The sequence below is a fragment of the Mytilus californianus genome, unplaced genomic scaffold, assembly GCF_021869535.1.
Source record: "Mytilus californianus isolate M0D057914Y unplaced genomic scaffold, xbMytCali1.0.p SCAF_4, whole genome shotgun sequence".
Taxonomy (NCBI): Eukaryota; Metazoa; Mollusca; class Bivalvia; order Mytilida; family Mytilidae; genus Mytilus; species Mytilus californianus.
In genome coordinates this window covers 70,206,160-70,218,584 of record NW_026262690.1, presented here as the reverse complement: position 1 = coordinate 70,218,584, position 12,425 = coordinate 70,206,160, and the positions used below count along the sequence as shown (strand labels likewise).

The 12,425-nt window shown below is 29.5% G+C and overlaps 2 protein-coding genes across 4 annotated transcripts in view; both read left to right on the top strand.

Annotated features, from left to right (window-relative positions):
• Positions 1-12,425, top strand: part of LOC127698639 (protein sprint-like) — a 173,308-nt gene that overhangs the window by 83,934 nt on the left and 76,949 nt on the right. The gene's annotated exons all lie outside the window — the stretch shown is intronic.
• The window catches only part of LOC127698642 (uncharacterized), a 47,533-nt gene that overhangs the window by 13,843 nt on the left and 21,265 nt on the right, over positions 1-12,425 (top strand). For 2 of the 3 annotated variants that reach the window (XM_052202210.1, XM_052202212.1), the window contains exons 3-5: positions 8,665-8,790; positions 10,237-10,301; positions 11,636-11,750. In XM_052202210.1, the coding sequence (XP_052058170.1) occupies positions 8,665-8,790; positions 10,237-10,301; positions 11,636-11,750 (306 nt within the window). The remainder of the gene's footprint in view (positions 1-8,664; positions 8,791-10,236; positions 10,302-11,635; positions 11,751-12,425) is intronic. The other variant, XM_052202211.1, reaches the window with a different exon arrangement.

Here is a 12,425-nt window from a genome sequence, read left to right as displayed (position 1 = left end):
CTATCATGTTTGCTGGTTAAAAAATATTTGTCCATTTTGTCATTGTACCTGAATTTGATTACACCATGAAGACAATTTAAACATTTCTGCAGGTGTTTGGTTTTAAATCATCACTGTGTAGATATAATTTACAGTTATAATTTAAGGTGGTCTAAAATTAACATGTCCTGGGAAATTTAAAAAAAACAAAGTAGTTTTTTTCTATTATCTAGGCAGGAAACAAGTGGCTTGAATTTTCTACAATTATAACAGTTAGTAAAGATAGAGAGATATTTCTTGATATACTACTATAACACTAGTAAAGATAGAGAGGTATTTATTGATATACTACTGCATTTTTGGAAAAATGTGAATTGTCCACAGCAAAGTACCTTTTGAATCATCTGAGTTTCTATTTATTTGCATATTTTCAAAATATAACAAAATGCCATAAGTCACAAGGGATGCATGAAAATTTTTAAACAGACATAAAAATTTGATATGTACAAGTTTTTTGTAAAATCAATTATTTTTAAAAACAAATAGTAGATAGTAGATTTAGATGAGTGCTCACAAATGTGTAAAACTAAAGCTACTTTCTTATATGTCTATTGGTTGCAGTCTGTCCTATTTGTTTTTCATTAATTGTTGTAGTATAAATCAGGCTTGGCCCTTTTTAGCTCACCTGGCCCAAAGGGCCAAGTGGGCTTTTCTCATCGCTTGGCGTCCGTTGTCCATCGTACGTCGTTGTCGTCGTTAACTTTTACAAAAATCTCCTCTGAAACTACTGGGCCAAATTTAACCAAACTTGGTCACAATCATCATTGGGGTATCTAGTTTAAAAAATTTGTTCGATGACCCTGCCTGCCAACCAAGATGGCAGACGTGGCTAAAATAGAACATAGGGGTAAAATGCAAGTTTTGTCTATTATTTTGAAAACTGTTATAAATAGAGAAAATCTGACTGGATCAAAAATGTTCAGAATGTTGAGCTCTACCAATTGTTCATATACGTCAAAACTGTCAGACGACTTCTTATAGGAGTTATTGACCTTAAATGACAAATTTTACCTTTTTTTTTTTTTTCATTTTGGCCTATTATCTTAAAATATATAATAGATAGATAGAAACTTAAATAAGCAAAAATAATCAACAAGACAAGATCTACAATTAAGACAAATATGGAGGAAATCGTCCAACGACTCCTTATTGGAGTTATTGCTCTTAAATGACCATTTTTACCATTTTTTTTGGCATTTTGCCTTATATGATAAAAATTATAATAGATAAAAAGACACTTTAAATCACAAAAATGATCAAGCAAGATCTACTAACAAGTCAAACTTTGTTGATATAGTTAGTAGACTGTCAATCTTTATAGGAGTGATTGCCCTTAAATGAGGATTTTTTTTACCCTCTTTTGTGTTTGGAGCAAAAACTAAAGAAGATAGAAACTAGACCGACTAAATGATCAGCAATACAAGATAAAAAAACTGAGATTTTTGTTATGAATTCTATTCTCGTCTTCAATGTTGGAATGTGTCCTTTGTTTAATATACACATAGACCATGGTGAGCGACACAGGCTCTTTAGAGCCTCTAGTTTTAATGAATTTACAGCTTACTATTTGGTATGGGTTGTGTTCAATGTTGAAGGCAGTACAGTGACCTGTAATTGTTCACATCCTTGTCCTTTGGTCTATAGATAGTTTTCTCATTGGCCACCATACCACATCTTCTTAATTATTTTTATATTCATAAAAAGATATATGTCCTTGCAGAGATGAGATTTGATACCAATACTGTATTTATTTTCTTGATGGTTTACAGTACTTAACTGGTCAGAGACAGACACTTGATGTCTGGAAAAAAATTTCATCCATTGTTTCATGAGCAGGCAAAGATTTTGATTGTTCTAGCTTGTCCAGTAGTAAAAAAAAATTCTCAAAAGAAATGATAAATTAGCAAAACTAGAAAGCATTCCTATGATGAAAATTTGCAATAAATTTATTGCTGTTACAACTATTGAAATGATAACTTGAAACACTTGGAAAGTATTTAATTTGTCATACATGTAGCTGTATACATGACTTCTTGTTTCTACATGGCTGCATTGTTATGTAATTGAAACTAATTATATCCTAGCTTGATTAGGATTCCCTTGTATAGATCAAATTTTACCACATGAAATTGTGTCAAACAGAAATGTTGATGCTATATTTAGAACTTAGTATTCCCATTTGATCTGACTGCTAAAGGTTTATAAATAATTGATTGGTCTGCTACAAACCCTATAATTTTTTCTGGTTTACTTTATCCTGTAACCTTTTCTTTATATTAAACTTGTACAAAGCTTTGATTAGATATATGTACCTTGCTTTTTCCTGTGTCTTCACTTTCAAGGATCAGTATGGCACTTGCTTGAAGATAAGACCCTCCCTCTGTCCCTCTTGCCTAATAGAGTAAAATTTTAGTGTATGCAACAGCTGCTGACAGTTGTGCAGTTAAGGAAAAATAATTATATAAACACTGAAACACTCAGAATAATCTGATGGCAACAAAAGGCAGAAAAAAATGTCTTATCACAGTATTTAAATTTCAAATACAGATTTTAAATACATACAAAAATATCCATTTAGAATTTCTTTTGTCTAATTGCACTTAAATTGCACAGTAGCTGTCAATTCAAACAGCTGTAATATGAATATGTCAAAATGTGACCATGGCTATATTTAATCAATGTTAAATCATCCCATGTATATTAATATAATACTCATTCATTAAAATGACAATGGGGCAACAAGACTAAATGTTATGTTGAAAAATCAATAAGTTGAGCATTCAGTTACTAGGATGTTATAATTAATAGCAAATTGATATTAAGCAGAAAATAGAATTGAGACAGATTACCATCTATACTGTTGACAATGCATTACTTAGTATTAATGTATACTTAATAGTATACTGATAATCATAAAATTTGCATCAGAACTGTCTTTATGAACATATTTTAACAAACCTCTAATGCTTTGACCTACAGGTCAGAAGCAAGTGCATCAGTTGGCGCATGACGTTTTAAGCTTTTTAAAAAGGACATTTGCACTTTTTTTAATGCACATTTCCACTTTAATTTTTAATACATTTGCGCTTTATCAACATAACATATGAGCTATTATGGTAAAAAAGATTAAAAAATCATTTTATATCAAAAACACAAAACATTCATATATTTATATACAGCTAAAAGAATCAACCTTTCCCCATAATGCTTATGTCAGATGAAAATGACACCACTTCAAGAGGGTGGATAGAAGTAAATTCTTTATAAAAGCCATGCATTTCTAAAAGTCAACATGTACAGTAGGTGGATTAAGAATAAATTTTCGGTGTTCACAAATTGAAACAAACTTAGATAAACTATGGTGGTACAGTTCCTGGGACTATTAATGCAACAGAATGGACACAAGAGGAATATAGTTTCCAATTTGAAAACTAAAAATTATAAAACTGCTTGAAGAATTTAGGGCAAACTTCAAATGTTCCATCCATAAAAGTTTTGTTTTAGCCAGAAACATAATTATACTATATTTTTTTTATTGTCTGGTAAACACTAATAATTTTTTCTAATTTGTCAATTGTTCTGGAAGAACTTTCAAAGAATATGTGAACATCTTAATTTTGTTAAGATTACAGGTAAACTATCATAGGTAAAAATCACAAATGTCCTGTCAATTTTGTTCAGGGGTATCAAAGTTTAAAGTGCAAATGTCTTTTTGTATTACAAGTAAAAAAGCCAACGTCCTGCCCCCACATCAGTATTGACAGAATTAAATTGATACATTTTATTTTAAATTTCCTATTAATGCTAAGAATTGTGCAATGGGGCCTTAAACTAAGACTGCAACGTCTTATGTTAAGGTTGACCGTGAACAGTTTTTTGCTGTTATATATTTGAAGCCCTTTTAGTTTTGTGCTTCCAAACTCTTTATATTTTAAGCTTTCACAATTTGATTTAGTCTCTGGTTGATAGTTGTCTCATTAACAATCATTCCATATCTCCTTATTTTTATACTAGGTAGAAAGTTAATGCTATGTCATGTGGTCAGATCAATTGGAAATGCAGAGTTAAATGTTTTTGCATACAGATCCATGTTGGTTACCAGGTATATTTGATTCTATGGTGATCTTTAAATTGAAGTTATTGGGACTTGTAACTGATAATAGCTAGCTACCCAGATCTCTTAGTAGCTGTTGGAGTCTTGATCAGTGTAGTTTTGACAAAAGAAAAGCATATATGTCACACTAGATAAAAATTTCAACTTGCATTCCATAAGATTATTGTCTGGTTAGGCTAAGGTCTGCCTAAAAAACATTGCTCTCATTAAACATTCTATCCTCTGTCAAAGCTAACAGTGCCTATTGATCAATCGTTTTTCTGTAAAGTTTTTCACTGGTGAACTTATATTGACATTCAGTATAATTAAAAGATGACAAGAGATAAGGTTTTATTGACTTTATATAGTGTAGATAATAAGGCTCTATAGACTTTTATGTGTTCAAACTCTATTGTCAATCATTACTATGGACTTTAATTCAACGTTACTAATTAATATTATACAGTATATTCAAATAATTACAAATTTTGAGCTGTATAATGTTCTAGTGGAGACTGAGGTATGTTAGTTTTATGTATATTAACTCCATTTTTGTCATGAATGTTGGAAATTTATAATCAATTATTCAGGAAATGCCTGTTTCTAATGTCAAAATAAAAATTTTACTTCAAAGTTATGTTGAAGACTTTTCATGCAGTTCAGTTAATGTATTGTTAGTATTTTGTGTGATTGTGACATTATTTACCAAGTACTTTTTGTGATGGAAAGAATATTTGTTCCCCTAAGTGCATTGCAGCTACATTTTACACAAAGTTTCATGTTCAATGGAAATGATGATGGCATTTCAGTTTTGAGTTTTTTTTTTTTATGCCCCACCTAGGTGCATTATGTTTTTTGGTCTGTATATCCGTTCGTCCGTCCATCTGTCCTGCTTCAGGTTAAAGTTTTTCAGGTTAAAGTTTTTGGTCAAGGTAGTTTTTGATGAAGTTGAAGTCCAATCAATTTGAAACTTAGTACACATGTTCCATATGATATGATCTTTCTAATTTTAATGCCAAATTAGAGTTTTGACTATAATCAATTTTGAGATAATTTATTGGTCATACAGATATATTTTGTAAATCTAGCTATATATACCTCTTTTCATATTGTAATTATATAAAATCTTAAACTGATTTGACTCGCAATAATGTATGAAAACTCAATCTGAGCTGACTTGCAACCTTATAACATTGTTTTCCCTTCAAATAAAATATGCCATTGGCATTCATACCAGTGGAAAATAACCATTTAAAGGTAAAGATCTAAATGTCTTTAGATTCTATCAAAGTATATACTAAAATATTATAGTCTTTTATCAAAAGAAATTAAAGGTTTAGGTTTAGATTTTATCTCGTAAAATGTATAAATTTGTTGAAATGTGGCATTGTTTACATACACAATAGTTCTTTTCTTTGCTGGGTTAATATTTACTAGATGTATAACATGATAGGACTGATTTACCTTCAAAATAGAGATACAGTGTTCATATGAAAAGTTTTAAAAAGTGAAAGATTTGTTTAGCATTAATAGCTCTGACAGTTTTTAAATGAGGTACAGGTTGGATATAGATAGATAGCAAAATTGTCCTTGATAATAATTTAATATAGAATAGTCGATTTCAAAGAAACTGTTATATAAATGGGAATAAAAAAGGGGGTTAAACAAGGCCAAAAATAAAATTTAAATTGTTTGATGTGACCTACCTATCCAAAAATTTTATGACACAAATCGTTTCAATTTTTTTTTTCAAAGATTGTTTCCTGCTCTTACTTCGTTTTCTTGCTAAATATATGTAACTTATGTTGTTGGCAAAAAAAAATCCCTACCTATCTACCCAACCCTACAAGGCATGATGGGTAGGCAACATCATACAAACAATTTGTGAAGGGTGGCCCAAGTGTTTAAAATGTTAGTCAACCCATAGATATAATGCTTCAATTTTATCAGAACCTGACAAAAACAAGCCTTCTGTAAAAAAGCATTGGTTGGAAAGGATTTGCATAGTGACTATTACTTAGGATGGAAGTGGATAAAATAATTTGGAAATAGTTTGAATAAAAGTTTCTGGGTCTTTTAAAATAAAAAAAAAGTTTGGAAAACATCAAGGATAGTTGAGATACTTCTTTTTGATTCTTGGCAATATTTCAACTTGATATACAAACTAATTAACTTGTCTATTATCAATGTACAAATAATTCACAGTTTGGTCCAAAAGCAAATTCTAACAAGTTATGAATTGATGAAATGATATAAAGTTTAGATTTCTCTACTTAATGTAATTTGAAGGACATCTAGAAAATTGATATAATTGGAATGTTTGATTACAGGTAAAAGGTGTCAGTTAGATAATTAACTTAGTTTCTTTGAAGTTTGATTATCAAAGCTAATAATGAGAGCTAATTAACGACATCAGGTGCTATTATAATGCCTCCTAACATTTAACACTATCAGTTAGATTTTGGCAGTTTGTTGAACATGGTTCTTTTTCAGATCATAGGTTCTGAGGATTCTGATAGTCATTATAACTTAGGTAGGACTTTTAATATTCAAGGTGGTTTTTTAATATGTAGAATTTTTCAATATATCCATGACAAAATATTTTAGAGTTAAAATCATTAGGACCTTTTATCATTGACAACTTTAACCTATGTTTTAGTTCTCTTTATTTGATGCCATAGGACTTCAGAGTATTCGCTTTGACTACCTAAATATGCTTTGATATCAAATGGAAATATCCTAGCCTCCTAGGATAGTTGCCTGATTTTGATGAACCCTTGTCTAATTCAAGAAATTTATTTTCATTACTCATGGTTTTCCCTTATAAGCAACTAAAGATACTTCAAAGTAAGGTTTATTCCTTAAGCTGCCCTTACTGACATGTTGGGTATCTTGTTCTTAGTTAGGGAGAATTTATTAGCAACACCAGCATTCTTTCTTGGTCTTTATTCATATGTGGTCAATGCTAAAACCGAAAACAATAATAAATGTTAATTGATTAAGTTGTAAATTTTATAGACCATGTCACATTCGTCTTGTATGATATTACCAATTGTATTATAAACTAAACACAGTGTAGCATACTGCTTTGTGACTCTAGCATTACTTTATTTTCTGGATGATTTCAGCAGAATACAGGTTATATTGATATATTATGTAGAAAAATTAAATTTTAATGAAAGTATGCCAGGTCATAGAGACTCAGAGATTAAAGTTAATATCTGTATAGCTATAGTATTTATTATTAATATTTTTCTAAAGAAGGTAAAATGAATGCTTATTTGAAACTAAAATTTCTATAAGAAAAACAGGATGAGGAAAAAAAAAATAACTAGAAAATGTTCAGGATGACTTGTAACATGTTGTAAGAAATAAAACAGTGTATATCTCAATTGCTTGTATCATCATAAGATTAAAAGAGCTATAACTTCAATTATGCCATATTAAACTCCTTCCAGACAAAACAGATATATAGCATAATGCTTTTTTTAATTTTTCAATGCCAATACAAATGCTCAAAGTGTAATTGTTTCATAACAAAAGCATAAGTAGGAATTGAAAAACAGATTCCAAAGGAGACAATTGAATTACTGAATCACTGAAAATCATCTAGATTCTGAAGAGTATTTATCTAGCACCTGTCTTATTATTACCTTTATCCAGTGATCAATACAAATGTCACTTAATCAACAGTCTATTTGACAAATCAGAGACATATATACACATGTATATATGTCTCTGTACAAATATAGGCATTTAAAACAGAATCGATTCGACTATGATGTCCATCAGGGTCGATTTAATTAATAGAAATTTAAAATATTTTCTTTTTTAATATTCATTCAATAGTTTCATTCTAAATATAGATCTTAGTAATAGATTGACAAATAAGGATTTTGTATTCTAATTCACCTTGATAATTGTGATTTTGATATTGATAAAGAATCATTTCCAGTTCCATGATCAGTTCATTGTCTTTGTTAGTCATCTAATTTCGTTCATTATTCATTAAAAGTTTAAGAGAGAAGAAACAAAAAGAGCATAGCTTAGCAAGTTATATGGATTAAAACATGAATTTTGTATGAGAAAAGGAAAACTCTAATTGTAGTCAGAATAAGTTAGTTTAGTCATATCAATTTTGTACAAAGTCTTTGTGAAAGGTTGGGTTAACTTTTATATTTATAAGATAGCCATTTCTGGGGGGATGCACATGAAATGGTAAGCCCAGTTTTCATGACATCTTTATTATGAAAGCTTTTTTCTTTTATCTGAAAAAGATTTTTTAATTCCAATGGTAACCATTCATTGAGGATTTATATGTTCTATTGAGGTTAAAAGACTAGATACTTTAATATTTTGAAATGGTAAAGCTTATGACGTAAGGAATGTTTAAGACGTTATAGCAGTTTAGTTTGGTGTCCAGATATTCCACCCTTATATGGAGACTAGGATAATCTACTTCATCCAAGGGTATGCTAATGACACTGTTATTATAGTTAATTAGTAACAAAACATTTTATTATATTTCGCAGGTAGACGATCTGTGCCAAATGTTAATGTAGAAATTGACAGCAAAGAAGACAGAGTATATAATATAACAAAGTGTTTGGAAGTTTTAGGATCTACTGGTGTTGACTTAACTGCTATTGATGGGGAAGGTAAGATATTTCTACTGTAAGGGATAACGTTTAATATAGCATTTACTATGGATTCATAATTATGAATGGGTACTCATTTGTGTTAATTTGTTGGGTGTATGTGAACCATAAAATTAAAAGTTCCACAGAATAAACATTTTCTTTAGACCTGACCACAGAATTTGTCAAAATCATAAAATAGAGAATATATGAGGATATATCTGCTCAATTCAGATTGAATTATCTTATAGGTTTCCCAAGTAAAGTATCTATTTTTATTTACCTCAATTGAACAGATACATCCTCATATATTCATGAATATTTTTTTTTCTTCAATCCATGAAACTTGGTAACTACAAAAATATATATGCTTAAAATTTACTTACATTGCACTTTATATATATTTATACAATATCTATAAATCTGTTGATATAAAAAAAGGAGATGTTGTATGATTGTCAATGAGACAACTATTCACTAGAATCCAAAGGATGTGGATGTTAGCAACTACAGGTCACTATTATGGCCTTCAACAAAGAGCAAAACCTATTCTGTATAGTCAGCTATAAATAGTCCCGACATGACATCATCAACAAATGACAACCAATGAATTAAACATGTGAATGAGCACTGAAATAACCCTCTTCATACCTGTGACAGTGGTGTAACAGCACAGCATAAGAAAAAACTAAAAATCAGTTGAAAATTACGTAACTCAATAGATTGGTACAAAGCACATAAAGCAATTAAAAAAAAAGACACAATTAAAGTACCAATCTAAGAGGACTGACAGATAATGATAGCTATTTTGAAGCCAGTTACAACTAATAAAATGAATCATGTTCTCCTAGACTAATAGCTGATTCATATATCATATATGGACAAGTTCGGTAGTGTAACACATTATTTTACAATTAATGGACCATTCCAAGTTTGCAACAGAGTAACATTGGAACAGGTTAAACGACTGAGATTGACACACAATTGAATGAATTAAAATGTCCACAGAAATGCAACAATAAACATTGAAATATTTATTCATCGAAAAAGATGTTATGATGGGAAAATGCAATGAAAAGCATGCATAAAAATTAGCCTATGATTTGGGTTTGCTGAACAGTTTTTATTTTGAAATATTGATAATCATGAAAAATCCTATATAGATAATCCGCTGTAATTTTAAAGTAAACCTTGGCCAGAAGATGAAATATCTTGTAACCTTTATATTATTTAGAATGGATATGTAAATATTTTAGATGTACATCCATTTGTCCAGCTTCAACTATTTAAGGACTTTCTTTTTCTTGTAACACTTGTTTATTGTTTATTATCTTCTCCATACTTGGCCAAAGTTTTGCTTAATAATTCAGAACGTATTGCTTTTGACAGAATGTAAATTAAATGCATTACCGGTATAACTTATAAGGATATAATTAAAACATGCATTATATTATCTTTTTAACATAGATCTTGCTGATGGGAATCTAAAGACTACATTGATGTTAGTAGGTAACATCAGACAACATTTTGAGGTGAGGGAAATTGAAAATAGTAAACAATTTTAATTTTGTCATGTTTTATTGAAAAAAGAATGTAAAATAAGTTATTATTTGCACTGAAACAGGATGAATAAATACAAATTTGTTACATTTTTTTAGATACTTATTGAATTTTGATAAAAATCTTAATGCAGAAAAGTTAGACATAAAGGAAGAAATTTAGTTATTGTTAAGTATGATATATACACAGAATTAGGAAAGTAAAACTAAACAGATTGTTCATAGATCAATCTTTTGTCATTTGATTTTTTGTGAAAAGAGCTCCTGTACTAATATACATGTATAGATATTATAAGAAACTACAGTATTATTTTCATTTTGTTTTTATAATAAATGGTAGAGCATTAGATGTAATGTATAATTGAAATCATTCACATTCCCAATCTGTTAAGTTTAATATTCAAATTCAATGGTTGGTTTTTACTGTAAAAAATTAATAAGGGAATGTCTATTTTAACATTTTATGTAACATATGTGAGGTAGACAGCAACTAAACAATAGAAAATGAAAATGAATATCAAGAATCAACAATAAGTTTATGCTTAAAGCATCTCACAGTAGAGGAGAAATTGTTAAACTATTCATGTAAGGTCTTTAAAGTTTGTATTGCATAAACATAATTTTATATAATTCTAATTGTTGCAGAACCAGTAAAGCATTGTCCATCAAAAACGTGCTCAATCTGTTTTTGTAGCATGAAGAAAATAGAAATTTTATATTTGAAAGAAAGGATAAAATTTAGTTTTGAAAAAAAACTTCTATATTTCGTGAATTAAATCACTCATGCAGCAGAAAATATTTAATTGAATAATTTAATCAATTATACCTGCTTTTATCAGACTTTGTATGCTGAATTAAATTATGTTGTTGTCTGGGAAATTTTTAATTACGGTATTGATTGACAATACTGGAGCAATTATTGAAAAGCAGTGCAAACTAAACCTTAAATAAAGTTTCAGATGTCTTTTAAATACACGGAGTAAAATGAAACCATAATGGCAAATCAGTTTTGGCAGAAATTCATTTAAAATTCTAATGACCACATGTCAAGCTTTATGCCCAACAATTTTTGAAAAAATAGATGTCAACATTAAAAATTTATATTGTTTACCTTCTAATAGAACATAAAAAAATGTATATAATTCATCAAAAAAATGAGGTCGACTAAAACAACATTTGTGTGCAAAATGCACGTACATGTACTGTAGAAATTAGTTTATAATATTGTTTAAGTTTTAAGTATTCTATTTATCATTTGCAATGGATGTAACTTTATAAGTGAACACAATTTTTTCTCCATATTGTAGAAAGAACAAAATTATGCTCCAGTAAATCAGACAGAGCTCAAAGAAAAAAAGATGCCAGGGGCTATAACTCTACCAGGTAATAATGGTGTGAGGGAGCCACCTCTGGGTGTAACAGGTATTTTGACTACACACAATTCTGCACATGCTTGTGTATCTTAAATTAGATGATCTTACTTTTCTAAATCTGACTGATGCTTTTTTCCCTCACGACTGTACATAGATAGTTTTGTTTCTAATTTTTATTTTTTTAGACTGATATTTTCATTTTTTTGTTGTCCTTATATTATGTGTGCTGATATTCACTGCTACTCCTTCTGTTAGAACAGTGTTACATCTGTCTTGTATTATATTTAATGCATTTCATTTAAAATAGCTGTGTGTGGTAGAGTTTTAGTACATCTAGTATGTAAAAGGTTGTTTAGTGTAGTATATATGCATTTATCATTTGATGCAATGTTCTTTGAACTTATTCTGTTTTACAAGTTCGATATATAACAGTTAATCTATCATCTTTCATTTCATTGCATAAGTTTTGACAATATTTGGTAGCTCATAATTTTCTTTCCTTGAAAGAAACAACAAAACCAACCTTAATGTTTTTCAGTCTGTGCGTCCTTTTGTTCATCCATCCGTCCATTTGTTCATTCGTTCGTCCGTCCGTCTGTCTGTCCCGCTTCAGGTTAAAGTTTTTGGTCAAGGTAGTTTTTGATGAAGATGAAGTCCAATCAACTTGAAACTTAGTACACATGTTCCCTATGATATGATCTTCCTAATTTTAATGCCAAATTAG